Source organism: Lethenteron reissneri, chromosome 55 (genome assembly GCF_015708825.2).
Source record: "Lethenteron reissneri isolate LAM-NWPU_2019-01 chromosome 55, ASM1570882v1, whole genome shotgun sequence".
Classification (NCBI taxonomy): Eukaryota; Metazoa; Chordata; class Hyperoartia; order Petromyzontiformes; family Petromyzontidae; genus Lethenteron; species Lethenteron reissneri.
The window spans coordinates 7,416,802-7,438,982 of NC_083833.1; the positions used below are offsets into that span (position 1 = coordinate 7,416,802).

A 22,181-nucleotide genomic window follows, 5' to 3' on the forward strand; every position below is an offset into this window, starting at 1 on the left:
CTCTCAAGAAGGGCTCACAAGTGATGCCATCACATCGACCCCCTCTATTTAAGGAACGAAACAGGAGGAGGATTTCTCCACGAGTCTGGCTGTCGCTTGATGAAGCCGGTGGTAATTACTGGGCGAAACGTCGCGGTGGCTTGGCTCTCCAACACACAACCGGTTAGTGCTGTACTAGTGGCGAATTGCCATGTTCTATTTACGTAAACAAATCTTGTCCAGTTATTAAACATTTAAAAAATAACATCATCGCATTGTATACATTTCCCTTCGCCCGTTAAAGCATCACCCCCCCCCCCCCCCCGTCATCTTGCAGCATTAACAAACAAACAAAAATAGCGATTTGTACTCCACGTGCAAGGACAGAAAATGACCCCAAAGGCTCAACAGCGACACCACCCCCCCTCCTCCTCCACAAATCTCTCGCTCGCCTTCTCGCGCCGGGGGTTGGCGCACGACCCGGGTCAGTCAGGCTCACGCACGACCCTCCTACCGGAGGTCAGCGCTCGCCCCGGGTCAGCCACGCTCACGCACGACCCTCCTACCGGGGGCCAGCGCATGACCCGGGTCAGCCACGCTCACGCACGACCCTCCTACCGGAGGTCAGCACTCGCCCCGGGTCAGCCACGCTCACGCACGACCCTCCTACCGGGGGCCAGCGCATGACCCGGGTCAGCCACGCTCACGCACGACCCTCCTACCGGGGGCCAGCGCATGACCCGGGTCAGCCACGCTTACGCACGACCCTCCTACCGGGGGCCAGCGCATGACCCGGGTCAGCCACGCTCACGCACGACCCTCCTACCGGGGGCCAGCGCATGACCCGGGTCAGCCACGCTCACGCACGACCCTCCTACCCCCCCCGGCTCCGGCCTATCGAGCGCCAGGAGTGCTTGTCGACCCGCGGGGGCGGCGGGTACGCCGCAGCGCGCCATCGTCCCCACGTGCAATGCGCTCGCTCGCTTACACTCGCTCGCACTCATGCTCGCTCACACTCATGCTCGCTCACACTCGCTCACACTCACGCTCACGCTCGCACGCTCACACGCTCACGCTCGCACGCTCACGCGCTCACGCTCGCACGCTCACACGCTCACGCTCGCTCGCTCACACTCGCTCACACTCGCTCACACTCGCGCACACTCGCTCACACTCGCGCTCGCTCACACTCGCGCTCGCTCACACTCGCGCTCGCTCACACTCGCTCACGCTCGCGCACGCTCGCGCTCGCTCACGCTCGCTCACGCTCGCGCTCGCTCGCGCTCGCTCACGCTCGCGCACGCTCGCGCTCGCTCACGCTCGCTCACGCTCGCGCACGCTCGCGCTCGCTCACGCTCGCTCACGCTCGCGCTCGCTCACGCTCGCGCTCGCGCACGCTCGCGCTCGCTCGCGCTCGCTCACGCTCGCGCTCGCTCACGCTCGCGCTCGCTCACGCTCGCGCTCGCTCACGCTCGCGCTCGCTCACGCTCGCGCTCGCTCACGCTCGCGCTCGCTCACGCTCGCGCTCGCTCACGCTCGCGCTCGCTCACGCTCGCGCTCGCTCACGCTCGCGCTCGCTCACGCTCGCGCTCGCTCACGCTCGCGCTCGCTCACGCTCGCGCTCGCTCACGCTCGCGCTCGCTCACACTCGCGCTCGCTCACACTCGCGCTCGCTCACACTCGCGCTCGCTCACACTCGCGCTCGCTCACACTCGCGCACTCGCGCTCGCTCACACTCGCGCTCGCTCACACTCGCGCTCGCTCACACTCGCGCTCGCTCGCGCTCGCTCACGCTCACACTCGCTCACACTCGCGCTCGCTCGCACGCTCACACTCACACTCGCTCACACTCGCGCTCACGCTCGCACGCTCACACTCACACTCGCTCACACTCGCTCACGCTCGCTCACACTCACGCTCACGCTCGTGCTCGCTCACGCTCACGCTCGATCACACTCGCGCTCGTGCTCGCTCACGCTCACACTCGCTCACACTCACGCTCACACTCACGCTCGCTCACGCTCATGCTCACACTCACACTCACGCTCGCACGCTAACGCTCATGCCGACCACATGCGGACCGAGCGCCCCGTCACTGCCGCTCCTGCTGCGTCGCGGCGGCAGAACCGGCGGCCACGGCGGCGGCGGCGGCGGCGACCGTCTCCCGGCGTGGGAGTCCCAGGCAGCCGATGCACAGCTGGTCCAGCCAGAGCGGCGCCTCGTGCTGCAGCGGCGCCCGGCGCGGGAAGAAGGTGTGCTGCAGGTCGTAGTTGAGCAGGCAGCTGACGCACGTCATGTAGACGTCGGCGAAGCGCGACAGCCGCCGGTTGAAGTACGTCGGGTTCTGGTGCGTGCGGAACAGGCTGCCGAACTGGGGGTTGAACAGGCTCTTGGTCACCGTTCTGTGTGGCAGGGGGGAGGGGTGGTGGGCGCGGTTAGAGTGGAAGAGAAATTGGGGAGGGATGGCCTACCTTGGCTCCTCCCACCCTCAACCAGTATATATACAATTACTGTGTTCTTGGAATTTCTCATTTACTTGATGCAGCTATCGTGCTGTGACGGTTCCACCTGAAGACGGAAGCTTGTGTTGCCTCCGAAACGTCGTGATTTTTATTTTATTTTACTTTTATAAAAAAAAAATTTTTACCTACGTGACTTTACCGAAAAAACCTAAGAGTATGAACTCTTGGAACGAGTCGGCGTGTGCGGCATTGCCCGTTTTGGATCGATACGATCCCAGAGAGAGAGTGAGCGGGTGAGTGGGCGATTAAGTTTGCGAGTTGGCTGGTGGACACGCAAGCGGGTGGGCAAGTTGGTTCGTGGGTGAGCGAGTGAGTGAGTGAGTGGTGGGTGAGTGGGTACGTGCGTGAGCGAGTGAGTGAGTGAGCGGGGAAGTGGATGACTGAGTGGGTGAGCGAGTGCAATTTGAGCGAGTGAGCGAGAGGTTAGGGGGTGAGTGAGTGAGTGAGTGGTGGGTGAGTGGGTACGTGGGTGAGTGAGTGAGTGGGGAAGTGGATGACCGAGTGGGTGAGCGAGTGCATTTTGAGCGAGTGAGCGAGAGGTTAGGGGGCGAGTGAGTGAGTGGTGGGTGAGTGGGTTCGTGGGTGAGTGAGTGGAGTGAGTGAGTGGGGAAGTGGATGACCGAGTGGGTGAGCGAGTGCATTTTGAGTGAATGAGCGAGAGGTTAGGGGGTGAGTGAGTGAGTGGTGGGTGAGTTAGTGAGTGAGTGGACGAGCGAGTGAGTGGGTAGGTTAGTGGGCGAGTGGGCAAGTGAGTGGGTCAGTAGGTGAGTGAGTTAGTGAGTAAGTGAGTTAGTGAGTAAGTTAGTGAGTAAGTGAGTTAGTAAGTGAGTGAGTTAGTGAGTGAGTTAGTAAGTGGGTGAGTGAGTGAGCAGGCTGGTGGATGCATTCTCACCGGAGCTCCTGGCGCTCACGGTCCCACTCTTGCACGACCTCGAGGCACTCGGGGCTCCGGTAAACCTGCCGAGCGCACGCAGCCACACGGCGGAGCACGCGGTGACGTACCGCACCAGCACACCGGTGCGTGGTCATATCACACAGGTGTGTGTGCTATCGCTGCCTGTCACTCACAGAGTTGCGTGGTCCTACCATGCAGGTGAGTGTCCTATTGCTTGCGCAGGTACCGTCCTATCAGTCACTCGCACAGCTGCGCGTCTCAGCACAGAATCGTCAACTCGTGTCAACTCCTCCCCCGCTCCTGCTCGACGCCCCCCCCCCCCCCCCCCCCCCCACGGCCGGCTCACTCGCTCACTCACCTGCCGACTCACCCGCAGACTCACCCGCCGGCTGACCCGCCCGCTCACCTGCCGGCTCACTCACCCACCGGCTCACCCGCCCGCTCACTCACCCACCGGCTCACCCGCCCGCTCACTCACCCGCCGGCTCACCCGCCGGCTCACTCACCCGCCGGCTCACCCGCCGGCTCACTCACCCGCCAGCTCACCCGCCAGCTCACCCGCCGGCTCACCCGCCCGCTCACTCACCCGCCAGCTCACCCGCCGGCTCACCCGCCCGCTCACTCACCCGCCAGCTCACCCACCGGCTCACCCGCCCGCTCACCCACCCGCCGGCTCACCCGCCCGCCGGCTCACCCGCCCGCCGGCTCACCCACCCGCTCACTCACCCGCCGGCTCACCCGCCCGCTCACTCACCCGCCGGCTCACCCGCCGGCTCACCCGCCGGCTCACCCGCCCGCTCACTCACCCGCCGGCTCACCCGCCCGCTCACTCACCCGCCGGCTCACCCGCCCGCTCACTCACCCGCCGGCTCACCCGCCCGCTCACTCACCCGCCGGCTCACCCGCCCGCTCACTCACCCGCCGGCTCACCCGCCCGCTCACTCACCCGCCGGCTCACCCGCTCGCTCACTCGCCCGCTCGCTCACCCGCCCGCTCACCTGCCCGCTCACCCGCCCGCTCACCCTCCGGCTCACCTGCATGCGGTCGATGAGCCCCGTGAGCGCCTGCAGCCAGGTGAGCTGGCGCGTATACTCGGCCGAGTTGATGGTGTTGATCTCGTCGCGCAGCTCCGGGATGATGGCGCCCGTCCTCCATCCGTGGCGCAACGTCAGGTCCTGCCGGAGGAGGAGGAGGAGGAGGGGTGGCACCGCGGTCGCGCTGGTGATGGCGGCGGAGCTGGTCCTGGTGGCGTCGGCGGTGGGGTCGCCGGCGCTGTGGCCGATCTCGCAGTACGAGCCGGCCTGCTCCGCCTCGACCTGTGGTGTTGTGCGGTGGCGGTGGCGGTGGTGGCGGTGGTGTCGGTGGTGGTGGTGGTGTCGGTAGTGGTGGTGGTGGCGCGCGTGCATGCATTATTAACGCGGCCATGAGAGTGTGTTTGAGAATGTAGAGCTATAGAAGAGTGGCGGGAGAGATAAATATATACATAGCGCTTCATGGAGGTGTTTCTCTATAGATGTGTCTCTATAGAGTGTCACTATAGATGTGTATCACTATAGATGTGTATCTCTATAGAGTGTCAGTATAGATGTGTATCACTATAGATGTGTATCTCTATAGATGTGTATCTCTATAGATGTGTATCTCTATAGAGTGTCAGTATAGATGTGTATCACTATAGATGTGTATCTCTATAGAGTGTCAGTATAGATGTGTATCACTATAGATGTGTATCTCTATAGAGTGTCAGTATAGATGTGTATCTCTATAGATGTGTATCAGTATAGATGTGTATCTCTATAGAGTGTCAGTATAGATGTGTATCTCTATAGATGTGTATCTCTATAGAGTGTCAGTATAGATGTGTATCTCTATAGATGTGTATCTCTATAGGGTGTCAGTATAGATGTGTATCTCTATAGATGTGTATCTCTATAGAGTGTCAGTATAGATGTGTATCACTATAGATGTGTATCACTATAGAGTGTCACTGCAGGTGAGTGTCACTGCAGGTGTGTGTCACTGCAGGTGAGTGTCACTGCAGGTGAGTGTCACTGCAGGTGTGTGTCACTGCAGGTGTGTGTCACTGCAGGTGTGTGTCACTGCAGGTGTGTGTGTCACTGCAGGTGTGTGTCACTGCACGTGTGTGTCACTGCAGGTGTGTGTCACTGCAGGTGAGTGTCACTGCAGGTGTGTGTGTCACTGCATGTGTGTGTCACTGCAGGTGTGTGTCACTGCAGGTGTGTGTCACTGCAGGTGAGTGTCACTGCAGGTGAGTGTCACTGCAGGTGTGTGTCTCTGCAGGTGAGTGTCACTGCAGGTGTGTGTCATTGCAGGTGAGTGTCACTGCAGGTGCGTGTCACTGCAGGTGCGTGTCACTGCAGGTGCGTGTCACTGCAGGTGCGTGTCACTCCAGGTGCGTGTCACTGCAGGTGTGTGTCACTGCAGGTCCGTGTCACTGCAAGTGAGTGTCACTGCAGGTGAGTGTCACTGCAGGTGAGTGTCACTGCAGGTGAGTGTCACTGCAGGTCCGTGTCACTGCAGGTGAGTGTCACTGCAGGTGAGTGTCACTGCAGGTGAGTGTCACTGCAGGTGTGTGCCACTCCGGGTGAGTGTCACTGCAGGTGAGTGTCACTGCAGGTGAGTGTCACTGCAGGTGAGTGCCACTGCAGGTGAGTGCCACTGCAGGTGTGTGTCACTGCAGGTGAGTGTCACTGCAGGTGTGTGTCACTGCAGGTGAGTGTCACTGCAGGTGTGTGTCACTGCAGGTGAGTGTCACTGCAGGTGTGTGTCACTGCAGGTGAGTGTCACTGCAGGTGAGTGTCACTGCAGGTGAGTGTCACTGCAGGTGTGTGTCACTGCAGGTGAGTGTCACTGCAGGTGTGTGTCACTGCAGGTGAGTGTCACTGCAGGTGTGTGTCACTGCAGGTGAGTGTCACTGCAGGTGAGTGTCACTGCAGGTGAGTGTCACTGCAGGTGTGTGTCACTCCAGGTGAGTGTCTCTGCAGGTGTGTGTCACTGCAGGTGAGTGTCACTGCAGGTGTGTGTCACTGCAGGTGTGTGCCACTGCAGGTGAGTGTCACTGCAGGTGTGTGTCACTGCAGGTGTGTGTCACTGCAGGTGAGTGTCACTGCAGGTGAGTGTCACTGCAGGTGTGTGTCACTGCAGGTGAGTGTCACTGCAGGTGAGTGTCACTGCAGGTGTGTGTCACTGCAGGTGAGTGTCACTGCAGGTGCGTGCCACTGCAGGTGCGTGCCACTGCAGGTGCGTGTCACTGCAGGTGAGTGTCACTGCAGGTGAGTGTCACTGCAGGTGTGTGTCACTGCACGTGTGTGTCACTGCAGGTGTGTGTCACTGCAGGTGAGTGTCACTGCAGGTGTGTGTGTCACTGCACGTGTGTGTCACTGCAGGTGTGTGTCACTGCAGGTGTGTGTCACTGCAGGTGAGTGTCACTGCAGGTGAGTGTCACTGCAGGTGTGTGTCTCTGCAGGTGAGTGTCACTGCAGGTGTGTGTCACTGCAGGTGAGTGTCACTGCAGGTGCGTGTCACTGCAGGTGCGTGTCACTGCAGGTGCGTGTCACTGCAGGTGCGTGTCACTGCAGGTGCGTGTCACTGCAGGTGAGTGTCACTGCAGGTGAGTGTCACTGCAGGTGTGTGTCACTGCAGGTGTGTGTCACTGCAGGTCCGTGTCACTGCAAGTGAGTGTCACTGCAGGTGAGTGTCACTGCAGGTGAGTGTCACTGCAGGTGAGTGTCACTGCAGGTCCGTGTCACTGCAAGTGAGTGTCACTGCAGATGAGTGTCACTGCAGGTGAGTGTCACTGCAGGTGAGTGTCACTGCAGGTGTGTGCCACTCCGGGTGAGTGTCACTGCAGGTGAGTGTCACTGCAGGTGAGTGCCACTGCAGGTGTGTGTTACTGCAGGTGAGTGTCACTGCAGGTGTGTGTCACTGCAGGTGAGTGTCACTGCAGGTGAGTGTCACTGCAGGTGAGTGTCACTGCAGGTGTGTGTCACTGCAGGTGAGTGTCACTGCAGGTGTGTGTCACTGCAGGTGAGTGTCACTGCAGGTGTGTGTCACTGCAGGTGAGTGTCACTGCAGGTGTGTGTCACTGCAGGTGAGTGTCACTGCAGGTGAGTGTCACTGCAGGTGTGTGTCACTGCAGGTGCGTGTCACTGCAGGTGAGTGTCACTGCAGGTGAGTGTCACTGCAGGTGTGTGTCACTCCAGGTGAGTGTCTCTGCAGGTGTGTGTCACTGCAGGTGAGTGTCACTGCAGGTGTGTGTCACTGCAGGTGTGTGCCACTGCAGGTGAGTGTCACTGCAGGTGTGTGTCACTGCAGGTGTGTGTCACTGCAGGTGAGTGTCACTGCAGGTGTGTGTCACTGCAGGTGTGTGTCACTGCAGGTGAGTGTCACTGCAGGTGAGTGTCACTGCAGGTGTGTGTCACTGCAGGTGAGTGTCACTGCAGGTGCGTGCCACTGCAGGTGCGTGCCACTGCAGGTGTGTGTCACTGCAGGTGAGTGTCACTGCAGGTGAGTGCCACTGCAGGTGTGTGTCACTGCAGGTGAGTGTCACTGCAGGTGCATGCCACTGCAGGTGTGTATCAGTATAGATGTGTGTCACTGCAGGTGTGTGCCACTGCAGGTGAGTGTCACTGCAGGTGCGCGTGTCTCTGCGTGGGCGAGCCTGGCCGCGGTACCGCGAGGTCGCTGTAGATGTGGTCCCCGAAGTAGAGCACGTGGGAGCCCACCCAGCCCGTGAGCCGCATGAACTCGTACAGGTTGCCCTGCGCACGCGCCACCACACAACAGACAAAGGTCCCCCGCGTAGCCTGTAAGGGGCCGCCGGGGCAAGTGCCGCGAATGTTTACGTGCCGGTTCATCCAATCGTCACCGGTGCTGGCGGCCGTGAGCGCGAGTGGGACCCGCGTCTTTTTTAACGACACGCACGACGCACACGCACACGCATGAGTGCACACACGCACGACGCACACGCACACGCATGAGTGCACACACGCACGACGCACACGCACACGCACGAGTGCACACACGCACGACGCACACGCACACGCACGAAAGCACGACACGCACACGCATGAGTGCACACACGCACGACACGCACACGCACGAAAGCACGACACGCACACGCATGACACGCACACGCACAAGAGCACACGCATGACACGCATGACACGCACACGCATGACACGCACACGCACGACACGCACGACGCACACGCATGACACACACACGCACGACACGCACACGCACTAGCGCATGCTCTGTCAATCACCGCTCAGGAGTTCAACTCGTCGGGCTGCTTTGTCGCTCGCAAGCTCGACGCTTTGGGCTTGTACGTACAGTACGGATACAGTACGCACGAACTTTCTTCGCACCGTACGTAGCCAGCCGTGCAAGTCCACCCTGCCGAGTCCACCCGGCCGTTCAGAGTCCTCCTCGCTCCGTCACAGGGTCTCGTGGTCAACTCAATGATCGAGTCAACCCGACTCTTTGCAAGTCTCTATAGGTCTCCGTGCGAGTCTCTGGGTCTCCGTGCGAGTCATTGGGTCTCTAAGCGGGTCTCTATGTGAGTCTATGTGTCCGAACGTGAGTCTATGAGTGAACCCACTTTGTCTCTATGCAATTCTATGGGTCTCTATGTGAGTCAATGAGTCTCTGTGAATCTATGGGTCTCTGCGTAGGTCTACGGGTCTCTACGTGAGTCTATGGGTCTCTGTGTGAGTCTATGGGTCTCTACGTGAGTCTACGAGTCTCTATGTGAGTCTACGGGTTTTTATGTGAGTCTACGGGTCTCTGGGTGGGACTACGGGTCTCTGTGTGAGTCAATGGGTCTCTGTGTGAGTCTACGAGTCTCTATGTGAGTCTACGGGTCTCTGTGTGAGTCAATGGGTCTCTGTATGAGTCTAGGGGTCTCTGTGTGAGTCTACAAGTCTCTGTGTGAGTATACGGGTCTCTGTGTGAGTCTACGGGTCTCTGTGTGAGTCTACTGGTCTCTGTGAGAGTCTACGGGTCTCTACGCGAGTCTACGGGTCTCTGCGTGAGTCAATGGGTCTCTGTGTGAGTCTACGGGTCTCTGTGTGAGTCTACGGGTCTCTGTGTGAGTATACGGGTCTCTGTGTGAGTCAATGGGTCTCTGTGTGAGTCTAGGGGTCTCTGTGTGAGTCTACGGGTCTCTGTGTGAGTATACGGGTCTCTGTGTGAGTCAATGGGTCTCTGTGTGAGTCTAGGGGTCTCTGTGTGAGTCTACGGGTCTCTGTGTGAGTCTACTGGTCTCTGTGAGAGTCTACTGGTCTCTGTGTGAGTCTACTGGTCTCTGTGTGAGTCTACTGGTCTCTGTGAGAGTCTACGGGTCTCTACGCGAGTCTATGGGTCTCTGCGTGAGTCTACGGGTCTCTGCGTGAGTCTACGGGTCTCTGGGTGGGTCTACGGGTCTCTGTGTGAGTCTACGGGTCTCTGTGTGAGTCTACGGGTCTCTGCGTGGGTCTACGGGTCTCTGCGTGAGTCTACGGGTCTCTGTGTGAGTCTACGAGTCTCTGTGTGAGTCTACGGGTCTCTGTGTGAGTCTACGGGTCTCTATGTGAGTCTACGGGTCTCTGCGTGAGTCTACGGGTCTCTGTGTGAGTCTATGGGTGTCTGTGTGAGTTTATGGGTCTCTGTGTGAGTCTACGGGTCTCTGCGTGAGTCTACGGGTCTCTGTGTGAGTCTACGGGTCTCTGTGTGAGTCTACGGGTCTCTCTGTGAGTCTACGGGTCTCTGTGTGAGTATACGGGTCTCTGTGTGAGTCTACGGGTCTCTGTGTGAGTCTACGTCTCTGTGTGAGTCTACGGGTCTCTGCGTGAGTCTGTGGGTCTCTGTGTGAGTCTACGGGTCTCTGTGTGAGTCTACGGGTCTCTGCGTGAGTCTACGGGTCTCTGCGTGAGTCTACGTCTCTGTGTGAGTCTACGGGTCTCTATGCGAGTCTACGGGTCTCTATGTGAGTCTATGGGTCTCTGAGTGGCGGTGAGGAGGGGGTGAGGAGGAGGAGGGACCCGAGTGGCAGTGAGGAGGGGGTGAGGAGGAGGAGGAGGTGGCGGGGGTGAGTGGGTAGACGTGGCGGTACCTGCTTGTACACCTCGCCCTTGTGCAGAGCCGTGATGCGGTCCCACTGGAGTCCACCCTGCGCGTCCAGCCGGCGGAACGGTCTAGGTGACACACGCACACACATTGTACACACACACACAGTGTATACACACATCATACACAGTGCACACACACACACAGTGTACACACACACAGTGTACACACACACGCATCGTACACACACACACAGTGTACACACACACACACACACAGTGCACACACACACAGTGTACACACACACACAGTGCACACACACACACAGTATACACACACACACACAGTATACACACACACACATTGTACGTATACACACACACACATTATACACACACACACACACACTGTGTACACACACACAGTGTGCGCACACACACACACAGTGTACACACGCACACACACAGTGTACACACACACACAGTGTACACACGCACACACACACTGCACACACACTGCACACACACACTGCACACACACACTGCACACACACTGCACACACACACACGTGGGCTCACTTCCGCTTGTCGTTGAAGAAGCTCGGTTTGTCGGCCTTCACGATGACCACGTCAAAGAGGTCCCTCCAGTCCTTCCCCACCATGTACCGCATGCCCTTGTCGCTACAAAGACAAAGATCCCCCGTGTAGCCTCAACAGACTGTAGGGGCAAGTGCTGTTTGCGAGCAGCGCCTATGAAGGCCGGCACGGCACACGAGGGGGTGGGTGGTCAGCACCACGCCCGACCGCCTTTGTCTCCCCAGTGGCGATGTTTACTACACACCGCACTGGGTACTTATTTGAGGCCGAGCCGACCTAGGGGAGGCCCAGGACCGGCTCAGATAATCGTCACCGGTGTTGGCCGTCAGCGGGAATCGAACTGTGGTCACTGGGTTCATAGCGCAGCGTAGCGCTAACCACTGCACCACCGCTCCACACACACACATACACACATACTCCCATACACTCACACTCATTTACAAAGATCCCCCGTATAGCCTTAACAGAATGTTGGGGCAAGTGCTGTTAGCGAGGACCTACACTCATACACACTCATACACACTCACTCACGCGCTCTCACACACACTCACACACTCACACACACACTCACACACACACTCACGCGCTCTCACACTCATACACTCACACACACACACTCAGACACACACTCATACACTCTCACACACACTCACACACACACACTCACACACTCACACACACTCCCACACACACTAACGCGCTCTCACACGCACTCACACACTCACACACGAACACTCACACACACTCACACACACTCACACGCACTCACCCTCCCACACACTCACACACACTCTCACACACTCACACACACACTCACACACACACTCACACACACACTCACACACTCACACACACACACTCACACTCCCACACACTCACATACGCACTCACACGCTCTCGCACTCACACGCACTCCCACACACTCACACACACTCACACACACTCCCACACACTCACACACACTCCCACACACTCACACACTCACACACGCACCCACACACTCCCACACACTCACACACTCACACACACACACACTTGGAGCCACATGGCAGAAATGAGCAGAGCTGTAAAATCCCGCCCCCCCCCCCCAGGTTAAACAAGCCATGGCCCGAGCCATGAGCAACCTATTGGGGGGGGGGTCACAAATGGGCTCCGTAGAAATCTGCGGAAGCTCCTTTGACAAAGGGGACAGAAAAACGGGGACTCTACTTTAGGCTTGGCTTCTTGGTTTGTTTGAATGGCAGATGGTGCCCTCCCGTGTTACAGACCAACCCAGACCTGACTGGTCACCCCGTGCCCCTTATAACATCTCAACATTCATCCTGCAAAGTCCCATCACGAGGGATCGTCAATGACGATGCATCATCGAATGCTTCGCTCGAGTAATCAGAGTGATGGGATTACAACCCCGGGATATGGGGGGACAGCAACTAATCGGATTACTAGCGTAACCATATTACTAGAGTGATGGGATTAATAGAGTGATCGGATTACTAAAGTAATGGGATTACCAGGGCGACCAGATTGATAAAGTAATCGGATTACTAGTGTAATCATATTACTAGTGACGGGATTAATATAGAGTGATCGGATTACTAAAGTAATGGGATTACTAGAGCGACCATATTGTTAGAGTAATCGGATTACTATCGTAACCAGATTACTCGAGTGATCGGATTACGAGAGTAACTGGATTACTGCAGTAACGGGATTACTAGTGTAACCATATTACTAGAGTGACGGGATTAATAGAGTGATCGGATTACTAAAGTAATGGGATTACTAGCACGACCATATTGCTAGTGATCGGATTACTAGCCTAACCATATTGCTATAGTTACGGGATTACTAGAGTAACGGGATTACTAGAGCAACGGGATCACTAGAGTAACGGGATTACTATAGTAACTGGATTACTAGAGTAACGGGATCACTAGAGTAACGGGATTACTAGAGTAACGGGATCACTAGAGTAACGGGATTACTAGAGTAACGGGATTACTAGAGCGACGGGATCACTATAGTAACGGGATTACTATAGTAACTGGATTGCTAGAGTAACGGGATCACTAGAGTAACGGGATTACTAGAGTAACGGGATCACTAGAGTAACAGGATTACTAGAGTAACTGGATTACTATAGTAACTGGATTACTATAGTAACGGGATTACTAGAGTAACTGGATTACTAAAGTAACGGGATCACTAGAGTAACGGGATTACTTGAGTAACTGGATTACTAGAGTAACGTGAATACTAGAGTATCAGGATTACTAGAGTAACGGGATTACTAAAGTAACGGGATCACTAGAGTAACGGGCTTACTTGAGTAACTGGATTACTAGAGTAACGTGAATACTAGAGTATCAGGATTACTAGAGTAACGGGATTACTAGAGTAACGTGAATACTAGAGTATCAGGATTACTAGAGTAACTGGATTACTAAAGTAACGGGATCACTAGAGTAACGGGCTTACTTGAGTAACTGGATTACTAGAGTAACGTGAATACTAGAGTATCAGGATTACTAGAGTAACGGGATTACTAGAGTAACGGGATTACTAGAGTAACATGATTACTAGAGTAACGGGATTACTAGAGTGACGGGATTACTATAGTAACGGGATTACTAGAGTAAGGGGATTACTAGAGTAACGTGAATACTAGAGTAACGAAATTACTAGAGTAACAGGATTACTAGAGTAACGGGATTACTAGAGTAACAGGATTACTAGAGTAACGGGATTACTAGAGTAACGGGATTACTAGAGTAACTGAATTACTAGAGTAACGAAATTACTAGAGTAACAGGATTACTAGAGTAACGGGATTACTGGAGTAACTGGATACTAGAGTAACGGGATTACTAGAGTAACAGGGTTACTAGAGTAACGAAATTACTAGAGTAACGTGATTACTAGAGTCACTGGATACTAGAGTAACGGGATTACTAGAGTAACGATATTACTATAGTAACTTGATTACTATGGTAACGGGATTACTAGAGTAATGTGTTTACTATAGTAACGGGATTACTATACTAACAGGGTTACTATAGTAACGGGATTACTAGAGTAACGGGGTTACTAGAGTAACTGGCTTACTAGAGTAACTGGATTACTTTAGCAACGGGGTTACTAGAGTAACGTGATTACTAGAGTAACGGGATTACTAGAGTAACGGGATTATTATAGTAACAGGACTACTATATTAACGGGATTGCTATAGTAACGGGATTACTTGAGTCACGGGAATACTATAGTAACGGGATTACTATAGTAACGGGATTACTAGAGTAAACGGCGGTTGCTCACACGAAGCTGAAGGGGCTGTTGGTGATGAGGAAGAGCTTCTTGCCGCTGGCGGTCAACTTGTGGAGGATGTCGTGGGTCTCCTTGCCGTGCAGGATGTAGCGCTCTGCAGACGCAGCGGAGACACCGGGTAGGGAGACAGACAGGAGGAGAGAGAGACAGAGAGACAGAGAGAGAGACATAGAGAGAGGCAGAGAGCAAGAGAGGAGAGAGACAGAGAGAAATACAGACAGGAGGAGAGAGAGACAGAGAGACACGGAGAGAGACACGGAGAGAGACAGAGAGAGCGAGAGAGAGAGATGGAGGGACACGGAGAGACAGGAGGAGAGAGACAGAGAGAGACACGGAGAGAGACACGGAGAGAGACAGAGAGAGAGACAGCGAGAGAGACAGCGAGAGAGACAGACAGAGAGACAGAGAGAGACAGAGAGAGACAGAGAGAGACAGAGAGAGACAGGAGGAGAGAGACAGAGAGAGACACGGAGAGAGACACGGAGAGAGACACGGAGAGAGACAGAGAGAGAGACAGCGAGAGAGACAGACAGAGAGACAGAGAGAGACAGAAAGACAGACAGAGAGAGAGACACGGAAAGAGACAGAGAGACATAGAGACAGAGAGAGACAGGAGGAGCATGAACCATCACGCTAACGCCGGTCATCCTCATCAGCGGCTTTTGGCTCGCCATCAAACGAAGACGGTGGTCACCGCATCGCGCGCTGTCAGATGAGCTTCTGTGGCCGTCTGGAACGCTCTTCCTCCTTCCGATATATGGAAGCCACTTTGAAATCACCATCATCTAGATTGAAAACTCGTTTCTTTAGACTTGCTTTTTGTGTTTTTTCCTTCCCTCGCACCTCCGATAAGCACGCTTGGCTACGTACGTACGCTTGTGTGTGCGTGTACGTACGCTTGTGTATGTGTGTGTATGCTTGTGTGTGCGTGTACATATGCTTGTGTATGTGTGTGTATGCGTGTGTGTATGCTTGTGTGTGCGTGTACATATATGTGTGTGTATGTATGTGTGTGTATGTTTGTGGGGAGCGGTAGTGTAGCGGTCAGTGTGCTGCGCTACGAACCTGGCGACCCAGGTTCAATTCCCACTCACGGCCAACACGAGTGACGATTATCTGAACCGATCCTGGGCCTCCCCTAGGTCGACTCGGCCTCAAATAAGTACCTGGTGCGACGTGTAAGCATCGCCACTAGGGAGACAAAGGCGGCCGGGCGTGGTGTTAGCAATCCACCTGCTCGTGTGCCGTGCCAGCCTTCACAGGTGCTCGCTAACAGCACTTGCCCCAACAGTCTGTTAAAGGCTATACGGGGGATCTTTGTCTTTGTACATACCGTGTCTGCACGCGCGCGTGTGTGTGTGTGCACATGCGTGTGTGTGTGTGTGCACATGCGTGTGTGTGTGTACGTCTCTGGGGGCAGTTGGCTGGGGGGCAGTTCCCTGGGGGCAGTTCCCTGGGGGCAGTTCCCTGGGGGCAGTTCCCTGGGGGAAGTTCCCTGGGGGCAGTTCCCTGGGGCAGTTCCCTCGTGCCGGGAGTCTGATTGGACTGGAAGCTCCATTGTTTAATTTGGTGGGGGGGGGGGGGCGATCGCATGTCCCAGCGGTGGCGCTTTCACCACTTTGTTGGAGAGGTTCGCGGTTCGAATCCAGCAGCCCGCCCTGGTTAATGCACTCTCTGGCCCCAAGATCGTGGCGACGGCTGCAGCATGGGGCGTCTGCCGCGTCACGCGTGCACCCAACTCACCGAGATCCTTTTCAATCAGCTTGTACATCACTCCCCTGGTGTGGACATCCTTCACCGAATCCTGCGGACACACACCGATCGTCGCCGTCGGCGTCATCACTGCAGTCGCCATCATCGTCGTCATCTTCATCATTGTCGTCATCGTGGTCGTCGTCATCATCATCATTGTCATCATCGTCGTCATCGTCGACATTGTCGTCATCGTCATCATCATCATCATCGTCGTCATCGTCGTCATCATCGTCATCATCGTCATCATCGTCATCATCGTCATCGTCGTCATCATCATCGTCATCATCGTCATCAACATCGTCGTCATCATCATCGTCATCATCATCGTCATCGTCATCCTCGTCTCATCATCGTCGTCATCATCGTCGTCATTATCGTGTGGTTGCGGTGAGGTGTGGGTGTGGTGGGCGTGTGGGTGTAGTGGGCGTGTGGGTGCGGTGAGGGTGCGGTTGGCATGGTGGTTGCGGTGAGGCATGTGGGTGCGGTGGGCATGTGGGTGCGGTGGGTACGCGAGTGTGGTGGGCGTGTGGGTGCAGTGAGGGTGCGGTGGCCCTGGTGGTTGTGGTGGGCGTGTGGGTGTGGTGGGTGTGGTGGGTGTGTGGGTGTGGTGGGCGTGTGGTTGCGGTTGGGGCGTGTGGGCCGCCAGGCCGATGGGAAGGCCGCCACGCAGCTGGCGCGGTGCGCACCGTCACGTCCTTGTAGAGGTGGACGGGGTCGTAGTCGATGTTGTTGCTCAGGAAGTAGTCGTTCACGCAGGACAACAGCATCATCTCGGGCAGCGAGAAGATGTCCATGAACTGCTTCATGGAGCTCCCCTGCACGCGACAGGCAACCGCGGCGAGTGAGTGAACGGGCGAGTGAGTGGGTGAGTGGGCGAGTGAGTGGGCGAGTGAGTGGGTGAGTGAGTGGGTGAGTGAGCGGGCGAGTGAGTGGGTGAGTGGGCGAGTGAGTGGGTGAGTGAGTGGGTGAGTGAGTGGGTGAGTGAGTGGGTGAGTGGGCGGGCGAGTGAGTGGGTGAGTGAGTGGGTGAGTGAGCGGGCGAGTGAGTGGGTGAGTGGGCGAGTGAGTGGGTGAGTGAGTGGGTGAGTGAGTGGGTGAGTGAGCGGGCGAGTGAGTGGGTGAGCGGGCGAGTGAGTGGGTGAGTGGGCGAGTGAGTGGGTGAGTGAGTGGGTGAGTGAGTGGGTGAGTGAGCGGGCGAGTGAGTGGGTGAGTAGGCGAGTGAGTGGGTGAGTGAGTGGGTGAGTGAGTGGGTGAGTGAGTGGGCGAGTGAGTGGGCGAGTGAGCGGGCGAGTGAGTGGGTGAGTGAGTGGGCGAGTGAGTGGGTGAGTGAGTGGGTGAGTGAGTGGGTGAGTGAGTGGGTGAGTGAGTGGGCGAGTGAGCGGGCGAGTGAGTGAGCGGGCGAGTGAGTGAGTGAGTGGGCGAGTGAGTGGGCGAGTGAGTGGGTGAGTGGGCGAGTGAGTGGGCGAGTGAGTGGGCGAGTGAGTGAGCGAGCGGGTGAGTGAGCGGGTGAGCGAGCGAGCGAGTGAGTGGGTGAGCGAGCGAGCGAGTGAGTGGGTGAGCGAGTGAGTGGGCGAGTGAGTGGGCGGGCGATTGAATAAGTGAGCGGGCGAGTGAGTGGGTGAGCGGGTGAGTGAGTGGGCGAGTGAGTGGGCGAGTGAGTGGGCGAGTGAGTGGGCGAGTGAGTGGGCGAGTGAGTGGGCGAGTGAGTGGGCGAGTGAGTGGGCGAGTGAGTGGGCGAGTGAGTGAGTGGGCGAGTGAGAGGGCGAGTGAGCGGGCGAGTGAGTGGGCGAGTGAGAGGGCGAGTGAGTGAGTGGGCGAGTGAGAGGGCGAGTGAGCGGGCGAGTGAGCGGGTGAGTGAGTGGGCGAGTGAGAGGGCTAGTGAGTGAGTGGGCGAGTGAGAGGGCGAGTAAGCGGGCGAGTGAGTGGGTGAGTGAGTGGGCGAGTGAGAGGGCGAGTGAGAGGGCGAGTGAGTGGGTGAGTGAGTGGGCGAGTGAGAGGGCGAGTGAGTGGGTGAGTGAGTGGGCCAGTGAGAGGGCGAGTGAGTGAGTGAGTGGGCGAGTGAGAGGGCGAGTGAGTGAGTGGGCGAGTGAGAGGGCGAGTGAGCGGGTGAGTGAGTGGGCGAGTGAGAGGGCGAGTGAGTGGGCGAGTGAGTGGGTGAGTGAGAGGGCGAGTGAGTGGGTGAGTGAGTGGGCGAGTGAGAGGGCGAGTGAGTGAGTGGGCGAGTGAGAGGGAGAGTGAGCGGGCGAGTGAGTGGGTGAGTGAGTGGGTGAGTGGGCGAGTGAGTGGGCGAGTGAGAGGGCGAGTGAGTGAGTGGGCGAGTGAGAGAGTGGGCGAGTGAGTGAGTGAGTGAGAGGGCGAGTGAGAGGGCGGGTGAACGGGAGAGCGAGCGGGCGGGTGAATTAGCAGGCGAGTGAGAGGGCGAGTGAGCGGGCGAGTGAGCGGGCGAGTGAGCGGGCGAGTGAGCGGGCAGGCGAGTGAGTCAGTGGGCGAGTGAGCAGACGAACGAGGTTGCGTGGCTGCCACCGCCGCCGCACCGCCCGGCTGCCCGCACGCACTGCCGCCCTCTTCACCACGCACGGCAGAGTGAGGAGACGCGTGGGAGTCGCCCCCTAGCCCCCTCGCTCAATCGGCAACTCGCCCAATTGGCCAGTCAATCTGCGAATCTCGTCCACTCGCCCCCTTACCCACTCGCCCCCTCTCGCCCAATCGGCCACTCGCCCAATCGGCCACTCGCCCAATCAGCCACTCGCCCAATCGGCCACTCGCCCACCTTGCCGTAGAAGTCGCTCATCTGGTCGAGTGGGACGTGCGTGCCGTCGTACAGCGAGCGAACCTCCTCCTCCGACACGGGGCTCAGGCCCCTGGGGGGCAACGGGGGAAAGAGAGGGGGAAGGAGAGAGAGGGGGGGGAGAGACAGGGGGGGGGAGAGGGGGGGGAGAGAGGGGGGGGGAGAGAGAGGGGGGGGAGAGAGGGGGGGGGAGAGAGGGGGGGGGAGAGAGGGGGGGGGAGAGAGGGGGGGGAGAGAGAGGGGGGGAGGAGAGAGGGGTGGGGGGGAGAGAGGGGGGGAGGAAAGAGGGGGGGGGGGGGAGAGGGGGGGAGAGTGGAGAGAGTGCAGAGAGAGGGGGGGGAGATGAGTGCGGATGAGCAAAAAGTCCGATTCACTCTCAGGGTTGGTCTCCATAGTTTGGGAAACCCTGTTGTCAAGGAAACCCTGTTGTCATGGAAACCCTGTTGTCTTGGAGCCTGGCTATGAAGCACTTCGTCTCGTGACGAAGAGCTTCGTAGCTCATCGGACAGGCGGACCCGGCCAACGGCAGCTGACACCTCGAGCCGCAGCTGAAAGGGGTTAAAAGTCAAAGAGGTTCACGGGGAAAGTTGGGGGGGCTGCGGGGGGGGGGGGCTGGGGGGGGGGGCTGGGGGGGGTGGGAGGGATGCAACGCTCGCGACAGACAACGCACGGGCACCACACCACACCACGCCACGCCACACCACACCACCCGGTTGGTTGTCGCCGTCACGGCGACAGGTTCGGCAGCCGCCGCCGCCGCCACCGCTTGGCCAAACGCGCTAAACCCACGTGGGGAGGGGGCTGCCTTCATCCAGCAGCAGAGAGGCCGCGGCCCAATAACGACGGCGGCAGCGAGCGACGTCAAGGACGGGGCGTAGCGGCGAGACGGACTGTGGCGACGGGGCCTACATGCAGCAGCGGAGAGAGCACGGGGAGAGCTCAACCCGCGCGGGCGGGGGGCGGCTCACCTGTACACGGTGCCCGGCTGGATGTAGTGGAACGCGTCGATCTTCATGAGCAGAGCCTAGCGGGGGGGTGCAGGAAGGGGCGGACAGACTGGATTCAAATTCCCACCTCGGCAGGCGTTGTTATACGTAGGCAGCTGCATCCCCAGCAAGGCAGCCGCGTTCACACGCAGAGACATGTGTTCACACACAGAGACACGTGTTCACACACAGAGACACGTGTTCACACACAGAGACATGTGTTCACACACAGAGACACGTGTTCACACACAGAGACACGTGTTCACACACAGAGACATGCGTTCACACACAGAGACACGTGTTCACACACAGAGACACGTGTTCACACGCAGAGACATGCGTTCACACGCAGAGACACGTGTTCACACACAGAGACATGTGTTCACACACAGAGACATGTGTTCACACACAGAGACACGTGTTCACACAGAAACATGCGTTCACACACAGAGACATGTGTTCACACACAGAGACACGTGTTCACACAGAGACATGCGTTCACACACAGAGACACGTGTTCGCACACAGAGACACGTGTTCACACGCAGAGACATGCGTTCACACGCAGAGACACGTGTTCGCACACAGAGACACGTGTTCACACACAGAGACATGCGTTCACACAGAAACAGCTGCGTCAAGATGTCAACGAGCCCAGATCTCCGTACCTTCTGGACATCGTAGTGAAGACCCCTGATGGCAAAGCCCGGCAAATATGTGTAGGCACGCAGCTCCTCTGGGTACTGCAGACAGACCACACAGATCACACACACATCACAGAGATCATACAGATCATACAGATCATACAGACACACAGATCATACAGACACACAGATCATACAGACACACAGATCATACAGATACAGAGATCATACAGACACACAGACACAGAGATAACACACATCACACACAGATCATACACAGATCATACACAGATCACACACAGACACATAGATCACACACAGACACACAGACGCAGAGATCACACAGATACCACACAGATCACAGAGATCACAAAGATCACACAGATCACACAGACCACACGGATCATACAGATACAGAGATCACACAGACCACACGGATCCCCGTGTAGCCCCGCTGCCTGTTGAGGCCAGCAGTGTTAGTGAGCACCTATTAAGGCCGACCCGGCGCACAATGGGGTCGTGCAATCTAAACTAAACTATTCTTACCAGGTCAGGCCCATTGAGCTATGTCGCTCTTTTTCCAGAAGCGACCTCGCCATCACAAACGATGGCCCAACCCAGCGGCTCATCGTCGTCATCATCGTCATCATCGTCATCATCGTCATCATCGTCATCATCGTCATCGTCGTCATAGTCGTCATCGTCGTCATCATCATCATCGTCGTCATCGTCGTCATCGTCATCGTCGTCATCATCGTCATCGTCGTCATCATCGTCACCGTCATCGTCGTCATCGTCGTCATCGTCGTCGTCGTCATCGTCGTCATCGTCGTCATCGTCGTCATCGTCATCGTCGTCATCATCGTCACCGTCATCGTCGTCATCGTCGTCGTCGTCATCGTCGTCATCGTCGTCATCATCATCATCGTCGTCATCATCATCATCGTCGTCGTCATCATCGTCATCGTCGTCATCATCGTCATCGTCGTCATCATCGTCATCGTCATCGTCATCATCGTCGTCATCGTCATCATCGTCATCATCGTCATCATCATCGTCATCGTCGTCATCGTCGTCATCGTCGTCATCGTCGTCATCGTCATCGTCGTTATCGTCATCATCATCGTCATCGTCATCATCGTCATCATCGTCATCGTCGTCATCGTCGTCATCGTCATCGTCGTCATCGTCGTCATCGTCGTCATCGTCGTCATCGTCGTCATCGTCATCATCGTCATCGTCGTCATCGTCGTCATCATCATCGTCGTCATCGTCGTCATCGTCGTCATCGTCGTCATCGTCGTCATCATCGTCGTCGTCGTCATCGTCATCGTCGTCATCATCGTCGTCGTCATCATCATCGTCGTCGTGGAAATGTATAGCAGCAGCCAAATACTCTGAACGCGTGGTGACGTTGACTAAAAACATGGAGGGAAAAAGAGAAAAAGCCATACGACCACGGGGAGAGAGACATGCAAACTCCAAATATACAGCAGCAGCAGGCGTCAGGGTCGGGATCGAACCCACGACCTCCTGTAGACCAGGCGAGGTCGTTAACATCTCACCAGTGGCGCCAGCAGCTCCCGGCCGCTTTTGTCTATAAATGTCTTAATTTGGATAAGAGA

At 56.9% G+C, this 22,181-nt stretch overlaps 1 protein-coding gene across 2 annotated transcripts in view; it reads right to left on the bottom strand.

Moving 5' to 3' along the window:
* Positions 1–1,730: 1,730 nt before the first annotated feature.
* Positions 1,731–22,181, bottom strand: part of LOC133356736 (5'-nucleotidase domain-containing protein 3-like) — a 44,007-nt gene continuing 23,556 nt past the window's right edge. The window contains exons 3-14 of one of the 2 annotated variants that reach the window (XM_061574392.1): positions 20,581–20,655; positions 19,895–19,950; positions 18,909–18,999; positions 16,826–16,954; positions 16,128–16,188; positions 14,376–14,478; positions 11,043–11,144; positions 10,511–10,592; positions 8,091–8,177; positions 4,431–4,571; positions 3,394–3,458; positions 1,731–2,381 (exon numbers count right to left, since the gene is read on the bottom strand). In XM_061574392.1, the coding sequence (XP_061430376.1) occupies positions 2,072–2,381; positions 3,394–3,458; positions 4,431–4,571; positions 8,091–8,177; positions 10,511–10,592; positions 11,043–11,144; positions 14,376–14,478; positions 16,128–16,188; positions 16,826–16,954; positions 18,909–18,999; positions 19,895–19,950; positions 20,581–20,655 (1,302 nt within the window). In that variant the 3' untranslated portion in view covers positions 1,731–2,071. The remainder of the gene's footprint in view (positions 2,382–3,393; positions 3,459–4,430; positions 4,572–8,090; positions 8,178–10,510; positions 10,593–11,042; positions 11,145–14,375; positions 14,479–16,127; positions 16,189–16,825; positions 16,955–18,908; positions 19,000–19,894; positions 19,951–20,580; positions 20,656–22,181) is intronic. The other variant, XM_061574393.1, reaches the window with a different exon arrangement.